Here is a 25,853-nt window from a genome sequence, read left to right on the forward strand (position 1 = left end):
TTTGTATATGTGTAAAGAACAGCATATAAGCGGGCTCTGCATCCCACAAATACCCTATTTTTGAACTGTTTAGTTGAAAAAAAACTGCACATAAGTGGACTTGTGCAGTTCAAACTCATGTTGCTCAAGGGTCAAATGTTACTTTGCTGATGAAGCTGTATCACGGTCAAAACTGGGCTTTCTAATACACTGTCTCCCCCACTCCTCCTAATTCCTGGTCTTGGATCTGGACTACCCAAAGAAAAACACACAGTGGAAATACTTACCTGGATAGCAGCAAGGAGCAGGGCTGCCCCAAAAGTAGGAACAGAGAGAGGTGTTCTTCAAACCTGCCTCTAGAAGGCAGGTCTGGGGCTCAGCAGGTGTGCTTACCCTATGGAAGCAGGATCTGAGTGAAGTGCATGCACACTGCAGGCAGGGAGGTGTAAAAGAGAGAACTTAAGTGTGTGTGTGTACAATGACCTCCCCTCCTTATGTCTCCATCAGAGAATACAATCATTTTTCCTTTGGGGACAAGTGAGTAGAGGTAGAGATGGGGGTCACAAATGACATTCCAGAATGGTTCCCTGCTTGGAGAAGAACAGGGAAATAGGGACAAATGACATATTCTTGCCTCCACGGGTGGGGGCAAAGCCTGTATTCTTCACATCCTCCCAGCAGAAGCAGGGGATCCAACTCCCTCACACCCAAGGTCTGACCTAGAACTCATCCCCAGCCTCCAACCCATATTTCAGGAAGAGGTCTATGAATAGTTTCTGCTACTGGGTCATTCCTACATCAGAACTGGGGATGGCAGGGATGGGGCAAGGGCTCAGAGGTTCAATCTGACCCCAACCAACCCCCATATGTACTCACTCATTGAGCACCATCTGATTAACAAAAAGAAACCAAAGAAACACCAATAAAATTAGGAAGCCCTTTTCACGGCATTTCACTAACTACTCCTTGAGAACTCTCTGGTTGCTGGAGTGAAAAAGGTAACAACAATACTCAGACCAAGAAAGACCCACCTAAAAACTTTGTATCTGGCTACTCCAATGTATGTCCTGAGTATCTCCTTCCCCACCACCTCAAGACCTGGGAGGAGTCAGTTTTACCAATGAAAGACATGTCACATTGACATTCTCGAGGCCATCCCCAGATGAAAGTCCCCAATGTACAAGAACCCAAATAAGGACACTATTTGGGAGCTTGAGAATCAAAAGTTATTTATCAACAGGTGATTGGAAAAGCCAAGCTTTCTTGAAACCAATTTCAGAATGGTTAGTGGAAATTCCTGTTAGTTTCTTTGGTCCACTTGCCCGGTGGCAGATCTTCAACTGAAAAGGACAAAGAGGAAACAGTAGTCTTCAATAGGACCCACAGTGCCCTAGCTATCCAGCCCTAGCTGAAGAGACAAACAGAGCAAAGAGAGGACTCCTTTCACCACCAAAAATCAATCTCACAATGGGGGCCTTCTCCTCCCACAGGTAACTCAACAGTCTTACCTTCCCTGCTTAGCCTTCATTGGGAAATACTGAACCTCTTCAGGGTCATAGGCCATACTCTTTGGGTCCTTTCTAAGGACCCCTCCCTCATTTAGTGTAGAAGCACTTAGTAGAGTCCCAATGCCATGTTTGTATCATTCACCCTCTTGAGGATGCTGGAATGCCCAGGACCAGAAAAAGAAGGGAATTCACACTGAAAATTAACCTAGCAGGTCCAAAGAGAAAGTCTCTCCTACGATGCCAAAAAGTTATTCTCACTTTATGTCAACATGGTGTGAAGGGAGGGAAAGTAACCTGTTAAGAAAAGGGCTTTTGGGTCAAACACAATAGGCAAAGGGTTCAATCAACATGTGAAGGTACATAGAAGCAATACAGAATACGGAGGGAGGGAGGGACTAAGGTCCCAGAGAGGAGGAAGAGATGGGGTAACCAAGTGTGAGGGAAAGAGTCACTTAGCAGGCCAGACACCTAAGTTCTAGTCATGGCTCTTCCCAGTAACCCAGCATATGACTTTGAGCTTATCTAGTCTTCAGTATCCTCATCTGCAAAATAGGGGAAAGCAGTTTGTTTAACCAGGTGCCTGTTAGGGTCCTATGAGATGACAGCATCTTCCCCAAATGTCAGTGACGGACTATTGCAAAATATTCAGGAGGGTGTCAGAGGGGATCTCCCAGGGCAGGAAGTGCCTTTCAGCCTCATCTCCAAAGAAAGGGTCACATATATACACATTCACACATACACAAGCAGAGTGGTCAATGATTTCATCCACAGCAGCAGAGACACATACAGAAAAAACAAATACTGTTGATATCTGATTCCTTCTTATTGGGAGAGGGGCCCTGAGGATATAACTTGGAGGGACTATATGGTCAGAGGAGAAAGGTCCTCCTATTTGATAATACCTATCACCTCGCTACTCCTTCCTCAAATCCAAGGCAGCCAGCTCCTTGAAAGAAACCAGTCTGTTACCCTTCCCTCTCCCATCTACCAACTCACCTGTTTCAGAAACAAAAATCTGCAGACTCTGAGGGAAATAACCCCCTAGTTAGCCATTAGGAAATGAACAGAATCTACCACTCCTGAGATTACATAAGGTGGGGCAGCTGTGTCCACACGCCTCTATTTCCCTGAAAGTTATCAATGGTTATGAACGCGCTTGTTTTGGGCCCCGCCCAACCTTAAGGTCGCTTGAGTTTTCTCTCTGAGTGAATAGAGAACTAGTCTGGACCACCCTTTTCTTTCTGGTGCCTTTACGGTTGTTTTCAAATTGTTTAACCAATCTCAGCGTGAGAGTGAGCCAGGAAGTTACCATCCTCAAGGAGGAATCGAAATGGGGAGAAGGGCTACGACGCAAGCGCAGGGTTCCAAATCATGCAATAGGACCTGCAAACAGACTCACACCCCAGACATCAAGAAGCATATCCCAGCCACACATCTACATGGAGCTTATGTGGCCTCTCCTAGCAGAGGTAGCTGGGGCAATTGGGGGAGTGGAGGGCATTAGCCTCCCATCAACCTGGAATCCCTATTTAAAAGATGCTAAAAATAAATTAGTAAACATTGCTGTTTACAGAAATAGAAATCATTTCTGTTTCCAAAGGCCTCTCACCATCCCAGTCCTGGACATCTCCAAGACTGCCACCCCTGACACCCTCTCCAAGGTCCGCCCTGGTGGATGGGTGAGACACCAGAGTCCTTTGAGACTGGGAGCTCCTCAGGCATCTGAGAATTCCAGTTTCACATCCCTGGTTCCTGGGAGGGGAGAATCTTCAGTACTCCGGAGAGTACCGGAGTTCATCCCTTCTTATCAGTTCCCGGGGGCTGTCTTGAGGCAAACCCCACTTTTAGGATGATATACGCGTTGCAAGAATTCCCGCTATTTTTCGGCCCCCAGTACCTCCCCAGAATCCACATGTCTGCCTGGACCCACCCTCAAAGCAGAGCAACCAGTCTGTGCCTTGGTGTAATGACTCTGGGAAAGGGGGATGGGCAGAGAGAAGGCAGGGACAACCGCCTGGGGGATCATCCTTGAGGGTAAGACTGACAGCAATGACTGTCCTACAGGCAGGTGGTGAAGCTGGGCGCCGGGCCGGGGCCGGAGCCGGAGGCGGAGCTTTCCACCTCGCTGGCGAGTGGCGGGTCGACGCGGGGAGTGCGACGACGCCCCCGGTACTCGATCATATCTGGATGATAGGTTGGGTGGCGGCGAGCGTGTTTGGTCAGGTGGTCGCTCCGGGAGAACTGCTTGGGGCAGAGGGGGCAGGAGAAGCGCTTCTCGCCCGTGTGCGTCCTGTAGTGGCGGGCCAGCTCGTCGGAACGCGTAAACTTCTTGTCGCAGTCGAGCCAGTCGCAGGAGAAAGGACGCTCACCCGTGTGGGTACGCTGGTGAGACTTGAGGTGCGACGACTTGTAATAGGCTTTGTTGCAGCCCGGGAAGGGGCATTGGTGGCGCTTGGCAGCAGGTGTGACGGGCCTCCTCCGGGGCACCTGATCCGCGACGGGGGCGGGGCCGGCCCCTAGGGCCCCTCCAGAGACCCCACCAGAGGCTGCTGGTGCGCCCGGGGCGGCAGGCGCGCTCGGGACGGCGGGCGCACCGGAGGAGCTCTCGGGAGCGCAGACCGCCGCGGCGCCGGAGGCGGGAGCCAGCTCGGAGCACGGGGTCTGGACGGAGCACGGGATCGGGTCGGAGAAGCCGGACGAGGCGCGTGGAGCTTCCCCCGAATTCTCCCAGGAGCCCTCGCCAGAGCTGCCGCGCAAGTCCTCCCAAACGCCTGCAGCCAGCAGGTGGGGCGCGGCGCCGCCCGCGCCGGGGCTGGGGGCGGGGACCTGCGGGAGAGGGGGAACCGACGCGGGCCCCGGTGGCCCCGGACCCGGCAGAGCGGACTCCGGCGGCGCCGCACCCACCTCCGAGCCTGCGGCTCCGCCCGCACCCTCGGGGTCCGGCGGGCGGTGGTGAACCACGGCGCCCGCGGACATGGACACCAGGCACTCGGCGGCGAAGTAGTCCAGGCACGCCACGGCGGCCGACATGCTGGGACCGCCCGGCCGCCGGCTAGCGCCGTCCGAACGCGGCCGGCCGCGGGCTAGGGAGTTCCCCGGAGCGTCCGTCCCGCAGCCTCGGAGCGAGAAGCAGGAGGCCGGGTGCGCGCCGCCCGCAGCCCGCTGCCGCCGCCGCCGCCGCAGCAGCCGCTGCCGCCGCCGCCCGCGCGGAGCCCGCCCCGCCTGACGCGCCCCTGACGCACCGGAGCCCGCGGGGGCGGCGGAGGCCCGCCCCGGCCCGCAGGACACCCCCTCGGAACGCGCGGCCCCCCGGCTAAGTCATGTTTAACAGCCTCAGAAATTATCTTGTCTCCGCGTTCTTTCTTCTGCCGGCGAGCCAGGTAATGGTAACGGAGCGAAACTCCCCGGTCGGAACTTCTGGGCTGCCGCGGCCTCGCCCCCCCTCCCCCCGGCTCGCCGTCCGCTGGTCCGTAGCCAGCTGGGTGTCCCGCGGAGTCCCAGAAAGTTTTTTTTTTTTTTTTTTTTAAGGAAAAAAATGGCTAATACCTGACATGTCTTTCGGTTCATAATTGCGATTGTTAGCGAAGTGGTCTGGAATTCCATTTCACTCCCCGTTCGCCGCTCTCAGGCTAAATTGCAAATATCCCCAAGTCTGTAGCAAAAAAAGTTTTCTCATTGAGCAGCTCAACTGTGAACCCGGGGGCCGGGAGCAGTTCCCTAAATAGATCCGCTACGTAGCCATTAATTAATAGCATCTCGAACCAGAAACAGTTTTAACCTTGGAAAAGCAAAGAATCCTCTCCCGGTTGAAATTGAAACTTAAAATCCTTTAGGTAACGATTTAACTGTTCAGCCAACGAAAGAAAAATGCATGTTTAAACTGCATTAACCTGTCACTGGCATCCAAACAAATTTAAACGCTGAAATATAAATTATAGTCTAGCGGCGAGATAAACACATTAAAATGGACTCCCACCATTTTAATAATAGAAAGTCACGTTTCCAATTAGGCAGTCTCTTGTAATTTGCTTTTGACAAAAGTTAAAAGTAAGGAAATGCAGCACATGATATAGAATGCTCATATGGTGTTTTGTGATTGTGGAGGTTTGCCTTTTTTATAATCAAATGCATGTACGGTTTCTTTTACGTGTCTTCATTGCTTTCATTTTTTCCCTCGTTTTTCTTTTAAAAAATGTAAAACCACATAGAAAAACAAACAGGATAATTTCTAAAAATAGTCATATCTTAGTTTTTGATGTATACAAGCTTTTATGAGTGAATTATGTGCATTTATTTGTAGTTCTTAAGTACTTTTTCTTTTGAAAATTAATACGTATGCAGCAAGAATAACATACGTTCATGTATTTACTGCCTAGGATAATCAAATGTGAAATTTTTGTTATAGTTGTTTCGTGTTTTTATTTATATTAAACATTACAGATAGAGTTGAATGTCACTTTATTTCCCTCCCCAGTCCCATTCACCTTTCTCCCTCTTCACTTTTCTAGGTAATTAGTATTATAAAGTGGCTATTTAATCTGCATTTGTTTTGATACCCTTATTACCTAATTATATATGTAAATATATGTATATACCCGTGTTTATTTATTAAAATTTTTAAGTAAATGGTTCACTAGTATACATATCATTTTGCAACTTTTCTCAATATGATTGTGACAACTATCCAGGTTGACACCTATAGAATCTACTTTATTCATTTCAGCAGTTTTTAAATAATATTGTCAGTGTTACTATTTTTAAGGCGATTCCATTGCAAAACAGTTAATTTTTCTGAAGTTCCTCTAGACGATTAACTGTTCATTTATCTACGCATTAAAATCTATCAGAGATAGAGTGATTTACTAGCTGTTTTGGTTTTATTATTTAGAAAAAATGTGAAGATGTTTAAAATGCAGAGAGAACATTACAAGCTCCCATATACCTGTCTCATATAATTAATATGTTAACATTTTGTCATGTCGCCCTCAGATCTATTAAGTATTCAACATTTCCGATAAAATTGAAGTTCCCCTTGTACTGCCCCCAATACCATTCTCCACCCTTTTCCCCAAAGGCAAACACTGACATGAATTTGGTATGTAACTTTCCAATCTGGGTTTTACACTTTAACTGGATGTGAACCTATAAAATGCAGAATATTGGTTTAAATGATTTTTTTAAATGTACAAACATGGTATTAGACTGTACATATTATTCTTGGACTTGTTTTTTTCCTTCATGGTGTGTTTTTATTTTTTCTTTTCGTGTTGATAAATGTAGATCCAGTTCATTCATTTTAATTGCTATATTGTAGATCCATGCATACAAATGTGTCCTGTTTATTCATTCCCCTATTGATGAATATTAAACTGCTGTCAATATTTTGGTACTACTTGTACATGTTTCCTTTGCACGTATGTGAGAATTTCTCTATGTATCTACCTAGATGGAGAATTGCCGGGCTCCACACACATTTTCAGTTTTGTGAGAGACTGCCAAATGGTTCAATTTGCACAACCATCAGCAGTGTATGACAGTTCATGTTTCCCTCACATGATCTTGTTTAGATTCAGACTTTTATTATTCCTGCCAATTTGATTATTTTAAAAAACAGTATCTTGTTGTTTCATTTGAATTTCTCTCACTGCTAGTGAAATTAAGCATTTTTTTCCCATATGTTTATTGGTTATTGAGGTTTCCAAGTCTGAGATTTGTTTTTTCACAGTCCTCGTTCATTTTTTTCATTGGATCATGTATGTTTTATCTTTTTTCCTCCTGATTTGTAGGAATTCATGTGTATAAACATTAAATATATTGTCTCAGTCTGTGGCTTGTCTTTTAATTGCTTTTGATGTCTTTTGTACTATAGAAAATTTAAAATGTACTCATATTCATTGATCTCTTTCTTTATAGTGTCATTTGTGGATTATTAAAGAAACCTCTCCATACCTGATGCATAAAGGTAGCCTCTTATGTCTTCCTTAATGTTTTAAAGTTTTGCTTTCTACACATGAGATTGATCTATCTGGGACTAATTTTTTTTTTAATGGTGTAAAGTAGGAATTTAATAATTTTACTCCTCCCTTTTCCCCCAACCCCCATATGGAAGGCGTGTGGTAACCTGATTTACTGAACAGTCTTTTGTGTCCTTATTAGTGTGTAATGCCACCATGATTGTAAATTAATTTCTATGTGTTCATGGATATGTTTCTAGTTTGTCCTTTTCCACAGATCAAACCAAATTTGACCCAATACTACGGTCTTAATTACTATGGTTTTGTAAATCTTGATGTGTAGAAGGGCATATCCTCTCTTTGTTCATTTAAAAAATTGTTAGGTAATGTACAGATCATTTTGCAACTTACTTTTCTCCCTCAATGTGATTTTGAGAGCCACCCATGTTGATAACTGTAGAATCTGCTTTATTAATTTCATGAATGTATAGACTATTTTTGGACTTCTATTCTTTTATACTAACTTTAGCATTAGTTTGTCAAGTTGCATTGAAAAACTCTTTTGGTATTTTGCTTAGTTATATTTATAGGTTAAAATTGGGGCGCTATGACAACTTTAAAAATTGAGCCACCTAGTACATTAATATTATTCTGATTTTTAAATGTCTTTCAATAACATTTTATAATTTGCTTATAAAACTCTTATACCTCTTTGTTAGACTTATTCCTATTGTACCTTACAGCTTTTGCTGATATTATAAGTGAGATTTCTTTTCTATTAAATGTTTAAATTGGTCATTGCTGCTACTGTTGTTGGTAGAGATCCTGTAGATTTTGCAATAACCTTAAGTGTTAGATAATGTTGGCAAACATGCTGAACTTATTAGTTAGTTTATTTGTAGATTCTCTTGTGTGTTCATGTAGATTATAATATTATCTATAAATAACACCCCTAATACATTTTTCTCTTTCTTAGCTCCTTGGATGGGCTGGCACCTTCAGTATAACATCAAATAGTAAGGGTGAGTACAAGCATTGTTTTCCTATTTTTATCTCATTGAAAATGTTTCTCATGTGTCATAATTATGATATTTGTTGTAAGTCTTTGGTGGAAACCCTTTATCAGTTTCCTTCTGTCCCATTTATGCTTAAAGTAGGAATATTGTTAAACCATGAAATGAATATTGAAATGTTGTTAAATGCTTTTTCTAAAAATACCGAGATGATTACAGGTTTTATCTTTGCTATGTTAATGTGACAGGTCATATTGATAGACATTTCTGATGTGAACCTCCCCTTGCTTTCCTGAGTTAAACCCTGCTTTGCCTTAATGTACTGTTATTTATTAATATAGTGCTTCATGTATTTTATTTTAGCATCTATGTTCATAAGTGACATTGGTTTAAAACTTTCCTTTCTTGCACTTTGTGCAAGAAGGAAAATGCATTTGGAAATTTCTTTCTTTTTTCTATATTCTGTGACAGTTTGGATGAGATAGGTATGATTTGTTCCTTGACTATTTGGTAAATCTCCTCTGTGAAACTATCGTATTTTGAAAATTCAATTTAATTTCTCTAATGATTGTTGGTTTCTTTGGGTTTTCTATTTTTTCAATCAATTTTGATGATTCACATCTTTTTCCTAAAAAATTACATACTACATTTAAACCTTTAAAATGTTGGTATATGGTTCATGGTATTCTCTTTAAAAATTCTTTATGGTGTCTGTAGTTATATCCTATTTTTCATTATTGATGTCATATATTTGTGAATTCTCTATTTTTTCTTTTTTGTCTTAACAAAGATTTGTCTGTATATTTAGACAAACTTATAGAGGTTTATGTGTAGTCTTTACAAATAAGAAGATCATATGTCTTCTTGTTGATCATATATCTGTTTCTTTTAAAATGTATATATTTGTTTAATATCTATATTTATTTTTATTAATCCCTCACTTACATTTTCATTGAGTTTAGCGTGTTATTCCTTAGCACCTTAAGTGCTTTTCAAGTTAAATACCTATCAATTAATTTCCAGTATTTCTTATTTTCTAATATATAATTAAGGGCTATAAATTTCCCTTAAAGAGAAATTTCGGTTGCTTTATCTGTATCCTGCAAGTTTTTAAAGTAGTGCTTTTATTGCCATTCAGTGCTAAATACTTTATAATTCCACTGTGATTTCTGAAATATGAAATTTTTGGAAGGTTGCTGTCCCCGGATTTCCCTGGCATTGTATCACTTGAACTATTCTGTAACCAGCGCTCATTGTGTAACCTCTCAGGAATTGGGTCTAGAAGTATAATTGGGGATTATTTGAAAAGGAAAGTAGAATAAGGGTAATTTTTTAATGCAGCATATATTGTGGCCTTGAAGTAAATGTTGCCAAAATGTTATCTCTCCCAGGCCCATTCAGAAGCTTCCAGGAACGACATCAAAGAGATGTTCCTGAAGGCCTTGAACATCTGAAGGAATAGAACAGCTGACTGGTCTATTCCTTTGGTCACAAGTAGTTCAGGGCATGTACATAGTAGGGGTTACATAAATATAGTAGAAGAGATGAGTAGGAATATACAAGCTGACAGATTACTATTACCATTCATTTATGATTATTCATCCCAGACATTCAGCATTCCTAGAAATACTGCACACCTGTTTGCATCTGTTGCCAGTTTCCTTCCCGCCTTTTGGCAAAAGCTAGTCTGTTCTAGTTCTAACTCCATTGTCTCTTGCTTTCTCATGATTCACAATCCATAACATACCTTTTCTCTCTCCAATATCATCTGTGTTTTCTTCTGTACAGAATAATTTGAATCCACATTCAATAATGGATTAATACCTTCAGTTAAAAAATATCCCTCTATCTCTCTCGACTCTCCTTTCTCTTCTAGCTACTGCCACATAGCTAGGTTGCCCATGAAAGCCAAATTTCTGAAGTGCTGAATATGTTCTGTCACCACTTCCTTACCCCCATGGATTATTAAGTTTGCTTCAATATCGAGCCCTCACTTTGCTACAGAAATTCTTGTCAGGATCAACATTGATGCACCACACAATGTAAATGTCCTTAACACTACTGAACTGTACATTTAAAAATGGGTAAAGTGAGAAATTTTTTATTATACATACTTTAATTTTCAAAGCTTTCTTTTCTCAAAAGGAGAAAAAAATTAACATTGACCCCCTTGTTGCTAAATTCAATCCTCAAATAACTAGAACTCTCAGAGCAGTTGAGCAATCCTTGAAACATTCTCATCTTTTGGCTTCTGTAATACTACATTCTTTTGGGCTTTCTTCATCTTTCTAACTGTTCCTTAACAGTTTAAGTCTTAATTACTCATTCCACCTCTTTACCTAATCTCTAAAATTTAAACTTCTACAGAACTCTATCCTAGGTTTTCTTCTCTCAATTCTACCCACTCTCTCTAGGTAATTTTAAACAGTTTCCATGATTTAAGTACACCTGTATCCCAAGAACTTATAAATTTTATAATCTTTAGCCCAGATCTCTTTTCCAGAGATGTCAGGGAGTCTTAACTACTTGACAGCTCCCTAGCCTTCCTGGAATGTCTCATTGATATTTCAAACAGTAGATTAAAAAGTCAAATTCTACCCCTAATCTACTCTTACTGTATTCTTCCCTGTCTCAGTACACAGCACTTTCATCTATTCCTGCTCCTTAAACCAGGAAACTGGGGTCATTCTTGACAGTTCCCTCTCCATCAGCCCCCACATTTAATTAACCTTCAAGTTTGGTTATTCTGCTTTGAAAATGTGTCTTGACCATCTCTTTTCTCATTTTTTCCTGCCAGTACCCTAATCCAAATCAACGTCAGCTTTTGGTCAAACTATCTTAATACTGGGTTCCCTTAACTAGTTCCACTACTTCACTCTTGCTCCATTCCAGCGTCTTCCCCATATAGTTGCTGCATGATGAAGTTATCAGAACCTTCCTATCACAGTTAAGACAAATTCAAAATGACGGGCAATGATCTGGCTCCTATATACCTTTCTATACGACCTCCTACTCAGTCACTGTATTCCAGCTTACATTGGCCTTTGAAAACACTAGTTCCTCGAACGCTCACACTGTAAAATCTTTGCATATGCTGCCCCTTAAACCTAAACTGCTCTTGCCTTCACTTTTTGCCTTAATAATTCCTATGCATCATTCATCCATTTTCACTTCCTCTGAGAATCCCAACACCCATAATCTAAACTGTGTCCCTTCTTTTACACAGGCATTCATTGATTTAACAAATTTATTGGATGCCTGTTCTTCACCTAGCATCGTTTTAGGCACTGGTGATAGAGCAGTGAACAAAGCAGTTTCTGCCCTCATGGAGCTTACATCCTGGTGAGAGAGCCGGATAACAAGCAAGTAAGTAAATTCATAGTATTTCAGATATTCAGTGACAGATGCTATGGAGAACAATAAAACAGGGGCAGTGAGATAGCAAGTTCTGAAAGGGGATATTTTATGTGCGGGGGTTAGGCAAGACCGTTCTGATGTGGTGAACTGAAGGGAGTAGCCTTAGAGAAATCTAAGAGAAAAATAGGAAGTGTGAAAGTTTTGAAGCATGAAGTATGTGGGGTGCTGGGCAGCTTAGAGGCTTGTACTAGTTTTCTACAGCTGCTGTAACAAATTACTTAGTGGCCTAAAACACAAAAATTCTGTTTCTCACAGTTCTTTAGTTCAGAAGTCCAAAATCAGTCTCACTGGCTAAAATCAAGAGGTCAACAGGACTATATTCTTTGCAGATCCTGGGTGAGAATTCGTTTCCTTGCCCTTTTCTAGCTTCTAGAAGTAGCTGTCTCCTGGACCCCTTCCTTCCTTTGTAAAGGCAGCAATGATGGGTGGAATCATTCTCTGATTTGCGTAAATCTGATCTACTCTTCTCCCTCTTATTTCTGCTAGTAAGAACCCTTCTGATTGCATTGGTCCCACTTGAATCCAATATAATCTCCCCATCTCAAGATCAGCTAATTAGTAGCTTTTATTCCATCTGAGTTCTGGGTATTAGGATCTGGACATCTGTGGGGAACTATTATTCTGTCTAGCACAGGGAAGGGAAGCATGAGTTCAGGGACTCGGCTGAGTGGGAGGCAGGTCATGTAGGGCCTTGTAAACAATGTGGAGAGGAAGATGGGAAGTCTTAAGGAGGATTGATTCACCTTGGTTGCTGTGTGGCTAGTAGACTCAATGGCAAACAAGAGTGGAAGCAGGAGACCAGTTAATATGCCACTGCAGAAATCCAAGACAAAGATGATGGTGGTTTAGACCAGTGAAGGTGGTGAGGTGTGGTCAGATCCGGGATGTTGTTTGGAGCTAGAGTGAGAGATATCTGCTAAGGTGTTGGATGTAGGGTATAAGAGAACGTGAGGATTCATGAATGACTGCAAGGATTTCAGCCCAGTAACTGGAAGAATATGCTTTCTATTTTGAGATGGGGATGGCTTTAGATGAAGCAGGATATAGGAGGTGGAAATTGGGAGTTTGCTTTTGGAAACTTGGAGATAGGGAAGCTGAGTTGGCTCTTGGATCTGAGTCAGATGCTTTTTTTTTTTTTTTTTTTTTTTTTTTTTTGAGACAGAGTCTCACCATGTTGCCCAGGCTGGTCTTCAACTAGGCTCAAATGATCCTCCTGCCTCAGCCTCCTGAGTAGCCAGGATAGTCTGATATTTTTATAGTTCAGTGAAGTCCAGCTACATCCCTGACTGGGCAATAGGATAAAAGGGATTTTTTAAAGCTACGTATTTTTATCTGTATGTTTCTGGAGAACAGGAATTCTAACTCTCAGTAGAGTTTTTCAAAATGCCATATATAATCATTTGTTTAATAGTTTTTTAGTATAATGATCATAAGATGTTATCTAAATATAATTAAAACTGCTTGTTTTGTGTCAAACTATAAAAACAAAGATTTATATTCTAGGAAATCTAATCATTTAATATCTAATTTTTTAAAGTTTAATTTCCATTCTTGATAAAACCTCTATGTTCTTAGCTGTCAGGTTTCTTCTAATCTGCTGAACTTCTTTCCTGTGACATTCACACTCATGTTAATTTCAAGTCTAAATGAACTATATGTGACCTTATGAAAAACAGATGAGCTTTTCTTTGATGAATTTCAAACACTTTTTCAGTGCCTGTAGTGTTGTGCGCACATAGACAGTAAAGGCACATAGCAAATAATTGGAAAATATTTTTATATAATGAGACTGAGAGCAAAGGCCCAACTGAGATGTTTATATGAGACAGAAAAAAAAAGTGGATGATGTTAAGATTCTGCAGTATAACAGCTCAATAGTTCAGCAGTATGTGTGGTGACTTTGGAGTCTAACAGCCAGATTCAAATCTCAGCATGGGACATAGGACCCTCTACTTTCTCATGAAGGGAATAGAAATTGGTGCAACAGTTTGATGATAACCTGTCAAGATGATGATGTTCATACATACCCTGTGACTTAGAACTTTTATACCTTAGTTATATGCTATAGAGAAATTCTTGTATTTGGCCCTAGGAGACTTCTACAGATATGTTCAAAGCACCATTTGCTGCAAATTTTTGAAGCAACTTATTCATTAAAATGCAAGACAATGCTGCAAATTTTTGAAGCAACTTATTCATTAAAATGCAAGACAATACTACACAGTAGTAAAAATAAGCAGTGAGGCAACATATCAAAGGCCTATCTCTTAAAAAAAAAAAAAAAAAAAATATCATAGCCAGGTGTGGCAGCCTGAGCCTGTAGTTCCAGTTACTTGGGAGACTTGAGCCCAAGAGTTTGAGGTTATAGTGGGCTATGATGGTGCCACTGCACTCCAGCCTGGCAACAGGGGGGCAAGACCTCATCTCTAAATAAATAGGTAGATAGATATATTGATTAGATTAGATTAGGTAGATAGATAGACTAAAACTAATTAGATCATGGATAATGCTTTGCTTAGTAAATAGAATGAACAAAATCTAAGATTTTAGAAGACTGTCAAATATGATATCTTTTACACAACGTAAATGCATGATCATAATTACTGTATCAACACGTTATAGTTGTTAATAGTACAGACTCTGCAGCCAGACTGCCACATTCTGCTTCTATCACTCACCAATTACATGACCTTGATTGAGTTACTTTCCTTCATTCATAAAAGGGAATGAGAATAGTACCGACTTTATTTGTGTGGTACTAATTAGTTAATGCATGTAATATGATTAGACCACACATAGGCATGTAGTAAGTGCTGTATTCATTATTATGTATTGTTATCCATAGATTATTCATATATGTCCATATACCCATATATTAAAAGTATAATACATTAGCAGGTGTGATAAATACCAAATTTAGAGTAGTAAGTTTCCTCTCTGGTAGGGGAGGAAAGGGAATGGAGTTTCAACGGATTCTTTCATTATTTATTTATTTTTAAAAAAATCTGAAGAAAATTAGGTGAATGAGATTTGTCAGTATGGGCATGGGTACAGTTCTGTTTGACATATTATTCTCTGTACTTTTCTGTGTGTGTGAAATGTTTTGTTTTTTTAAATCACAGAATAGAGCCGGAATATTAGATACATAAAACGTATCTGCCAAATAAGTGGGTGGACTGGGGATGCAGCCCTTGAAACATCTGGCTGGACTCCCCCTTTATTTTGCTGTCCAGAATTAAGGAGAGCAGGGGGCATCTTGGCCATTGGGAGGGACACTCCTCTCCAGCCGTGTGGATGCAGTGGAGCCAGGCTTTCAAGGTTCTGAGGGAAAATTATTTTGAACTTAGAATTCTGTACCCAGGTGAACCCATCGTTCAGTGTGAGAGCAAAATGAAAACACTTTCAGAAGTTTTCAGGTTCAGGAAATATACCACTCAAGCACCCTCTCCGGAACAATCACTAAACATCGTATTCTGGAAAGATAAAAAATGAGTCAAAGAGGAAGGCACAAGGGACAGGGAACCCAGTGACAAAACACAGCATAATTTAAAATAATTATTGACTGGGGGGAGAGGGGAGAAAGAGGGGAGGGAGGGAAAGAGAGAAATAACAACCATCTGACATTCTGGAATGAAAATCCCTAATGGTCTTTACATGGGGGGTAGCAAGAGGGCAAAGGAAAAAGTAGAGGTGTGAAAAGGTTCCTGACTTGCTCAGAGAGAAGCTAGTCATGTTGAGTAATTGAAGACGCTGATTTTATCCAATAATTTTACATGTGTGCTACAAAATGAAAGAGTAACCACTGGAGAAATTGAAATAGGAGGTCTGATTTCCTAACCATTAAAAGAAAACATTAAATAAGGAAAATGTCATCAATTCAAGAAAAGGAAGAGGAGAAAAGGAGAAGCAGTAACAAAGTACGGTAAATAGAAAACAGAATAAGACGCAGGAGTTAGTCCAAAGTGTCAATAATCACAAAGTGAATTAACTAACCAAATGAAAAGATAGAGCCCCTCCTCAGACTGGAGTTTTAAAAAATGACAAGGGAGGGTAGAAAATTCAAAACCCTAAATAGCTATATGCTCTTTACCTAAAACATCTAAAACAAATGACCCAGGAATTTGAAATTGAACAACAAAAGCAGATATATTATGAAAATGTCAACAAAGCCAACCAAATTAATGTTTCAAGTAGAAAAAAAATAAGGATAAAGAAGATTCTAATAACATTATCAGAAGCTTTATATATTCAGTTTAAATGTATGTGGAATATTTACAGAGAAAATTTCAATAGATTCTATAAAGTAGAAATTATACAACCTACACAGTGACCACATGCATAAAATTATTATTTAACAAGAAGACAGTAAAAAACAACAAACAGAAAAAAGCACTATCCTCTTGAAAATAAGAAGGCACACTTCTAATTAACTTGGATTACAAAAGAATTAAAATTGAAATTACAAACTACTTAGAAATGAACAAATGAGCAAACTACATTCCAAGATTTGTGAGTACTGCCAAAGTGGTACAAATGGAAAGATTTGCAGCCTTGAGTGCTTGTAGAAAACAGAAATTGTGAAAATAAACAAACAAAGCTTTTGACTCAAGAGTTAGATGAAGAACAGGAAAAATAAGCCCAAAGAAATAAAAGTAGAAATAAATTGGCCCGGTGTGGTGGCTCATGCCTGTAATCCCAGCACTTGGGAGGCTGAGGGAGGCGGATCACTTGAGGTCAGGAGTTTGAGACCAGCCTGGCCAACATAGTGGAACCCTGTCTCTACTAAAAATACAAAAAGTAGCCAGGTGTGGTGTCAGGCGCCTGTAGTCCCAGCTAGGGAGGCTGAGGCAGGATAATCGCTTAAACCCAGGAGGCAGAGATTGCAGTGAGCCCAGACCATGTCATTGCACTCCAGCCTGGCGACAAGTGTGAAATTCCATCTCAAAAAACCCAAATAAAAATAGTAGAAATAAATGAAACAAAAAACCCCAAATGGGCTTCATTAATAAAACCAATTACTGTTTATTTGGCAAGACTAATAAAATAGATGAATGCTTGGTGAATCAGATTAAGAAAAAAAGAAGATATGCTTAATATAAGGATCAGGAAATGTGGAAAAAGTCAAATATTACTATGTACAACTTTAAAATTAAGATAAAATGTTTGATCCATAAATGCACAAATTACCAAAGTTGGTTCAGTAAGGAGTAAAACTCCATGGACCATTACCTTAAAATAAATGGAAAAATAATCAAAGGTATACTTACAAAACAAAACAAAACAAAAAAACCACCAGATCCAAGTAGTTTTGCCAACTGGAGCTACCAAAACTAAAAACAGGTATTTCCTGTGTTATGGTCATAGCCCATAAAACAGATTGAACATTTTTCGATTCATAAGAGGTTTTTTTTTTTTTAATTACCCTAGTTCTGAAATCAGATAAAGATAGGATCCAAAAAAAAAAAAAAAAAAAAAAGAGAGACTCATCTCACGAACATAGTACAAAATCTTGAAGTGTATTTTAAAAATAGTGCATCATGCCCAAGTTGAGTTTTTCCCAGGAGAAGAATAGTATTGGATGGTGAAAGTGTATTAGTAGACTTCATTGTATTCTCTGAAGAGAAAATATATAATAGGCAGCCAAAAAAGCAGTTGATAAGGTGTAGCACACATTCCTGGTTTTAAAAAATGATCTTAGTAAAGAAGTCTTGGAAGAAAACATCTTGTATTTGAAAAGGGGTTTCCAGTGGAAATCTACAACAAACATAACGCTTAACTATGAAATACTTGAAACATTCCCATTAAAATTAGAAACAATACAAGGGTGGCCTTTACTACTACCACTTAGCATTGAAGTAGACATCCCATTCAGTACAACAATGGGGAAAAAGGCAAGAAAGAAGATGAATACACGTCGGAAAGTAATATACAAAACCGTAACTTTTTGCAGATGCACATTTCCATGTACCTAGAAAAATCCAAGGAAAATGTCAGAAAAACTTGAGAGCTAGTAAGATTTTGGTAGGGTTACTGTATAAAGATCTTGGTGAAAAACAGTATACAGCTGAAGTAAAGTTCTCATAAAGATGTGACTACATGAAGAAACACTGTTTCTTAACAGAAAAACTCAATGCTATAAAATACAATTATTACAAAACATTTATAAATTTAAGACTGTTTCATTCAACATAGCAGCAGGTTTCTGTATAAAATTTGGCAAAATAATTCATCCGGATGAGAAAAAATAGGAGGAATAACATTTTTCTAGCAGGTATTAAAACATATCATGGCCGGGCGCGGTGGCTCAAACCTGTAATCCCAGCACTTTGGGAGGCCGAGACGGGCGGATCACGAGGTCTGGAGATGGAGACCATCCTGGCTAACACGGTGAAACCCCGTCTTTACTAAAAAATACAAAAAAACTAGCCGGGCGAGGTGGCAGGCGCCTGTAGTCCCAGCTACTCGGGAGGCTGAGGCAGGAGAATGGCGTGAACCTGGGAGGCGGAGTTTGCAGTGAGCTGAGATCACGCCACTGCACTGCAGCGTGGGCGACAGAGTGAGACTGTCTCAAAAAAAAAAAAAAAAAAAAAAAAAAAATTATAAAGCTTTAGTAATTGATTCAGTGTGGTATTGTCATAGAAATAGACCAGTAAATTGACAGAAGAAAGAGATGGTTTAGAAGCAGCCATTTATACGTGAGAGTTCAGTATACGATAAAAGTGACATTTCAAACGAGTGGGGGAAATGATAGATAGTTTATTAAAGAGTGTTCAACAGTTAATCATTTGGGGGAAAATAAAAATCACTCCCATGGCCAAGCGTGGTGGCTGACGCCTGTAATCCCAGCATTTTGGGAGACCGAGATGGGCAGATCATGAGGTCAGGAGATCGAGACCATCCTGGCCAACATGATGAAACCCCATCTCTATTAAAAATACAAAAATTAGGCCGAGCGCGGTGGCTCACGCCTGTAATCCCGTCTCTTTGGGAGGCCGAGGCGGGTGGATCACGAGGTCAAGAAAGCGAGACCACGGTGAAAACCCGTCTCTACTAAAAATACAAAAATAATTAGCCAGGCATGGTGGCGGGCGCCTGTAGTCCCAGCTACTGAGGAGGCTGAGGCAGGAGAATGGCGTGAACCTGGGAGGTGGAGCTTGCAGTGAGCCGAGTTTGTGCCACTGCACTCCAGCCTGGGCGACAGAGTAAGACTCCGTCTCAAAACAAAAATAATAATAATAAAAAATTCACTCCCACATATAAAAAATAAACTCTAGGTGAATTAGGGAGCTAAGCATAAAAATCAAATTTAAAGCACTGGAATAATCTCAATAGATTAAGTATTTGACAAAATTAAAGATTCCTTCATGATTAAAAAACTCTTAGAAAATTAGGAGTAGAAAGGAATGTCCTTAATTTTATAGAAGACATCTACAAAAAAACCTACATTTTACTTAACAGTGAAAAATGGAATGATTTTCACCTAAGAATGGAAATAAGCCAAGGATGTTCACTCTGTCACTTCAATTCTCAGACACTATTGTCTATTAAGAAAATCCCAAGGCATCTATCCAAAAGTTCATAGAACTAAGAAGTCATTTTAGTAAGTTTTCAAAATACAAGGTCTGTATACTAACAATGAATACATAAAAATCAAAACTTAAAAACAGCATTATTTACCACACACACCAGTTCCATTTAGCACCAAAAAGAGAAATGTTTAATATATAGTTAACAAAATATTCGTTATCTGCATACTTAAAACTACAAAAGACCAGTGAAAGACAGCATATACCTAAATAAGTGGCACATCTTCCATGGATTGGAAGACTCAATACTGTGTAGATGTCAGTTCTCCCTAAATTGATATATAGATTGAAATGGCCCTAATCAAAATCCAAGTAGGAGTGTGACTTTTGTAGATATTATATTTAAAATTGATATGGAAAGACAAACTAAAATAATCAAAACAATTTTGGAAAACAACTTTTGAAAATAGGATGTTAGGAAATGCATAGTATTTGATTTTAAGAGCTAGTACAAAAGTAGAGTGATTAGGACAGTGTGGTACTGGGGGAAAATGGACACAAATATTAATGGAGCAGAGGGGAGATTTCAGAAATAGATCAAACTGAGCAACTGATTTTTGACAAAGGTGCAAACACAGTTCAACAGAGAAAGAATAGTCTTTTCAGCAGATTGTTCTTCAACAATTGGACATTCATTCTTTTTTTTTTTTTTCTTTTTTTTTTTGAGATGGAGTCTCACTCTGTCACCCAGGCTGGAGTGCAGTGACGCGATCTTGGCTCACTGCAAGCTCGGCCTCCTGGGTTCACGCCGCCATTCTCCTGCCTCAGCCTCCCGAGTAGAATTTCACTTCATACCTTGCACCTCCTACAAAATTATAATCAAAATGTATTATAGACCTAAATATAAAAGTCCAAAACTATAAAACTTTCACGGAAAAAAAGAAAATAGATTTGTGTTCTAGGGTTAGGCCGAGATTTCTTAATTTTGATATCAAAAGCATAAGCTATAACAGAAAAAAAGAAATTGGACTTCATCAAAATTAAAAGTTTCTCTGCAAGACACCTAAGAGAATTAGAAGACAAGCAACAGACTGGAAGAAATATTTGCAAATTACATATCTGAAAAAGAATTTTGTATTGAAAAATATAAAGAGCTTTCAAAGTTCAATATTAAACAATAAATAACTCAATTTTTAAAATGGACAAAAGATTTGAACACTTTACTCAAAAAGATGTGGGGCTGGCAAATAAGTATACAAAAAGATGCTCACTATTAGACGTTAGGGAAATGCAAATTGAAACCACAATGAGGTACCGCAATACACCTTTTAGAATTTTTTATTTATTTATTTTTTTGAGACAGTCTCGCTCTGTTGCCCAGGCTAGAGTGCAGTGGCATGATCTCGGCTTGCTGTAGCCTCCGCCTCCCGGGTTCAAGCGATTCTTCTGCCTCAGCCTCCCGAGTAGCTGGGACTACAGTCATGTACCACCACACCCGGCTAATTTTTGTATTTTTAGTAGAGACGGGGTGTCACCATATTGGCCAGGCTGGTCTCAAACTCCTGACCTTGTGATCTGCCTGCCTCGGCCTCCCAAAATGCTGGGATTACAGGCGTGAGCGACTGCACCAGCCCTTTTAGAATTTTTAAAATGTTGTTTTTAAACCAGACAATACAGAGCAGCTGGAACTCTCAAACTCTGGAACTCTAAAGCCCAGTCTGCTAGAAGGGAGAGATGCCTCCAAGTTCTTATCTCTAGCCACTGGCTTCAGCCATTTGTATGCGGTGTTCTATTTCTAATGTGTAGGCCAGCTTATAAGGTTAAATACACATTTACCACATGATCCAGTAATCCCTCTCCTAGGTAGTTAGCCGAGAAAGTGGAAAACTTACATTTACCCAGAAGCCTTTATGTGACTGTTCATGATGGTTTTTTTCATAATTGCCCAAAATCAAAAACCAGAAACAACCCAGATGTTGTTCTGCTGGTGAACGGACTAACACAGTGGCACTTCCATGCAATGGAATGGTAATCAGCAATGAAAAGGGGCAGACTATGAGACACACAGCAGTGTGGATGGACCTCATCTGCATTATGCTAGGAGAAAAAGTCGGATAAAAGGCTACCTACTTTATGGTTCCATTTATATGAGGAATCCCTTAAAAACAGATCTGTTGTTGCCACAGGCTGGGTGTGGGAGGAAGGACAGGAATGATTTTGAAGGGTCATATCTTGTTTGAGGGGGTGCTTACATGACTGTATGAATTTGTTAAAACTCATAGAGCGGTACACGAAGAGAGAATTTTACTGTTTCTGAATTTAAAGATGTGAATTTAAAAATTACTACGAAAAAATGTAGACTATCTTGGTAATTGCTCAGTAGGATAGGAAGATGTGAAAACTCAGATGCTGTGAAGGAAAAGACTCACAGATCTGATGACTACAAAATACTAAACTTTTGTAGGACAAAAGTCACCCTAAACAAATGAAAAACTTAGGCCATGGGCTTATGAATATATATGTTCAGCAAATATTACAGACAAAGGATTAACATCCATAATGCAAATGGTGCCTACAAATTAACATGAAAAAAGGTAAATACTATAAAAGACAAGTGGACGAAGTACATGAAGTACAGGGTACGTATAGGGAGTTCACAGAAACCAGAGTCAGTAGAGCCGAAGAGATTCACAACCTCACTCTCTGTCAGAGAGCTGTGAATTAAATCAACGATGCAGTATCATTTTCAACCATCAGATAGGCACAGCTTTTAAGATTGTTAAAACCCAACACCAGTAAGGGTGTGAGGCAACAGTCCCAAAGAGTTTTTGGGAGTATATACATTTGTACAGCTTTTTGAAAGGTAATTTGGTAGTAGCTATCAAAAACCCAAATGTGCATACTTTTTGACTCAGCGATTTCACTTCTACATATTAATGCTATAAAATACTCACATAGGTGCATAAATATATATATAAAAGATTTTTTTATTAGAACATCGTAGTAGTCAAAAATAGGGACCAAATTACACATCTATCAGCAGAGGAATGATTACATAAATGAAGTGAGTCCGTAGGGTGGGCTGCTGTGACAGTACGGATGACACATATGTGAGTACTGTTACAGCACTCTGGCAATTTATTTATAATGAAATGCATTATTAAGTGAAAAAAGCAAATAACAAGAAAACATGCATATTGTCCTATTTTAAAAAATTACAAATCTCCCCCCCCCCCCCCCCACACACATACAAGGTCCAGCTAAATGCACTTCAAAGCTCAGGCAGTGGTTCTTGAAGTGGGTGGGGGTATCATGAAGGAAAGGTACACTTTTAACTCCGCAAAGTTTGGTGTTATTGGAACTTCTAAAATGCAAATGTGTTTATGTTTTGTTTTATTTTGCTTAACAAATATCTTAGTATTTTACTAAGCTTTTAAATTAGTGAAATAAAAAGATATAACTCAAACATATTTCTACACTTTAAATTAAGTAAGCCCAAGCAGAAAACAAAAAGGTATATAATTTCCAAGTCATGAATGAGGAGAAAGAATAAATTTGGTTACTATAGTAAGAAAAAATAAGAAACAGTCAGGAAGTATTAAAAATAGAAACCATAAAATAAAATGACAGAACAAACACCAAGTAGAACTTTTGTCATAGCAGATGTGGCTTAAAAATAATCTTTCAAAACACAAAAGACTCAGATTGAGTACAAAAAACATACAGTTTTGTTGTAAGCTGTTTACAAAAGGAGATACTGCAAAATGAAATTGACAGAGAAAGTAGAAAAGTAATGAGATGGGCAAGAGTATCAGAGGCAAATGCAACCAAAAGAACCCATCCGTGTATGCTAATATTAAAATCACATGAAATAGAATTCAGGATGAGAATATCAAATGGAACAAATATAATTATTTTTATATGAATAAGTGATATAATGTACTATGAAGGCAATACAGTCAACATAAATGCTTCCAAATAGGGAACTGGTGAATTACATTATGGTACCTATTTATTTACAGTGAACCTCTACACAGCCAGGAAATTGCTAATGTAGAAAATATATAATGACCAGAAAATGTTATAAACTGTAAAGCAAAAACAAGGTTATATACTGTAAGTACTACATGATCTCAGTTTCGTTTTAACATTTTATTAAAAAGAGAAAAAGGACTGGAAGGCTCACAGTATCAGGGTGCCATGTGGGTGCGGTGCGGAGGGAGGACAGACGTAGTGAAGCAGTCCTAAAACAACACTCAGTCACATGTGAGGACATAATAATGGGTGTTCAGCCTGGTGGCTGGACAGCTCTGCCTTCAAACCAGCTTCAGCTGGTATGTTTTTTTTTTTTTTTTTTTTTTTTGAGAAGGAGTCTCCTCTCTCTCCCAGGCTGGAGTGCAGGGATGCAATCTCAGCTCACTGCAAGCTCGGCCTCCCGGGTTCACGCCATTCTCCTGCCTCAGCCTCCCGAGTAGCTGGGACTACAGGCGCCCACCACCACACTTGGCTAATTTTTTGTATTTTTTTAGTAGAAACGGGGTTTCACCACATTAGCCAGGATGGTCTCAATCTGCTGACCTCATGATCCGCCTGCCTCGGCCTCCCAAAGTGCTGGGATTACAGGCGTGAGGCACCACGCCCGGCCCAGCTGGTATGTCTTTTCCCCTTTGTTTTCCAGCCTGCTCACGTCCTATATCTCTTGGCTCCGTAACAGGGCTGCCTGGTAATAGTTCATAATCCCTTTTCCTGAGTCTAGTGTGTGCCATTGTGAACTATCACTCTTCCCGTAAGATTTATGTGATTTCTGTATTTGGTTCCGTTATTGACGTTGTGGGATATCCCATGAGAGGTGTCAAGACATTAGGAGGGCATAGATTGTGTTGGAAGCATTTCAGAGGTGATCAGAGGAAGGTGCTGTATGTCACAAGGTGGCCAGATCCAATGAGAACAAGATGACTGTGGCTTCTCCTGGGGACAGATATCTGCATTGATCCTGGAGCTCCTATTGAAGGCTTTCTGTCTCCCCTGGTAACGTCTTCATAGCCTCTCATGGGGGTTGGGTTGTTGTGGTGCTGAGAAGGGAATAAATTAAGAGAAAATCGAGAAAATGTTGCTATGGAAGAAGGGGCTCTTGGTTTATATAAGCCGTGATCAACATATTCTCCCTGCAGCTAAGCTTGAGGTAGTACATTGCCTCTTCTCTGATGCTGGGTGCCATCATGAGGCCAGAAAATGTTTCTAGGTTTGGTGAGCCACATTCATCTCTGTCCTTCTCTGAATTACCTTGAAAAACTGGAATTTAAAATGTGTCCTACACTGGTACCGGTAGGGACAGGGGAATTTAAGTTACTGACAAGAGTGGTTGAGGAGGAGATTGGACACTGCTGATAACATTTGGGGGGAAATAATTGGGGGAAGACTAGTCCCAAAACTACAGTAGGAATCTGTTACTCTGGGGCACAGATGCAGGGCTAATTGGAATGAAATGTTACTACTTCATGTGTAAAGGGAGGAAACTGACTAAATTTCGGTAGATTTCTGTGAGACAGAAAGGATATGCAGACTGGAAATCTTCTCTTGCCCTTTACCATCTACGACTTAGGGCAAACCCCCTAGAATGGTGGTTCTTAAAGCTGAGCCTGCACCAGAAACATCTATAGGACTTGTTAAAATCCTGATTGCTTGCCTCCCTACCAATCTCCCACCCCTAGATTTCTGACCTGGTAGGTCTGGGGTGGGACCTTATGATTGGCTTTTTCTTTTTTCTTTTCTTTCTTTTCTTTTTTCTGGAGGGGAGACGGTGGGGAGATGGAGTCTTGTCCTGTCTCCCAGGCTGAAGTGCAGTGGGACGATCTCGGCTCACTGCAATCTCTGTCTCCGAGGTTCAAACGATTCTTGTGCCTCAGCTTCCTGAATAGCTGGGATTACAAGCACCCACCACCACACCTGGCTAATTTTTGTGTTTTTAGTAGAGATGGGGGTTTCACCATGTTGGCCGGGCTGGTCTTGAACTCCTGACCTCGGGTGATCCCCTGACCTCGGCCTCCCAAAGTGCTGGGATTACAGGGATGAGACATCGTACCCAGCCAGAATTAGCATTTTTGACATGGTCTCAGATTGACGTTGTTGTTGCTGGTCTGGAGACCACACTTGAGAACCGCCTGCTTAAAATCCCTATGGGCAGGTAAATAAAGAAAGTTAGTGAATAAAGGATCTCAGAAGATCCTCACTGTATTGAAGAACTTCTCCATTCAAGGGTTGTTAGACAATTGTTATATTTAAATGGGAATGGCTGTCTGGCTGCTCAAGCAATGACCTCAGAGGTGCTGTCCCTCTTTCAATATGTTGGGTCTGGTCCTTTATCTTACAGATTCAGTAAAGCCACAGATGGAGGAATGGGGTAAAGGAAATAACATATAATTGAGATTTTAAGTAAAATTTGTTCAGGCCCCTTCC

General features: G+C 40.2%; 1 protein-coding gene and 1 long non-coding RNA gene across 4 annotated transcripts in view; one reads left to right on the forward strand and one right to left on the reverse strand.

The window, feature by feature from the left end:
• Positions 1-1,191: 1,191 nt before the first annotated feature.
• KLF14 (KLF transcription factor 14) lies at positions 1,192-4,695 on the reverse strand. The gene has a single exon (XM_005550797.5). It carries the CDS (start codon positions 4,515-4,517, stop codon positions 3,546-3,548), a length of 972 nt encoding a protein of 323 aa, XP_005550854.2. The 5' UTR covers positions 4,518-4,695; the 3' UTR covers positions 1,192-3,545.
• A 27-nt stretch (positions 4,696-4,722) lies between these two features.
• LOC135970237 (uncharacterized) overlaps positions 4,723-25,853 on the forward strand; it is a 149,926-nt gene continuing 128,795 nt past the window's right edge. For 2 of the 3 annotated variants that reach the window (XR_010585839.1, XR_012432860.1), the window contains exons 1-3: positions 4,723-4,867; positions 7,401-7,449; positions 8,418-8,463. This is a non-coding gene — a long non-coding RNA (uncharacterized lncRNA). The remainder of the gene's footprint in view (positions 4,868-7,400; positions 7,450-8,417; positions 8,464-25,853) is intronic. The other variant, XR_012432861.1, reaches the window with a different exon arrangement.

The sequence above is a fragment of the Macaca fascicularis genome, chromosome 3, assembly GCF_037993035.2.
Source record: "Macaca fascicularis isolate 582-1 chromosome 3, T2T-MFA8v1.1".
In the NCBI taxonomy this organism is placed as follows: Eukaryota; Metazoa; Chordata; class Mammalia; order Primates; family Cercopithecidae; genus Macaca; species Macaca fascicularis.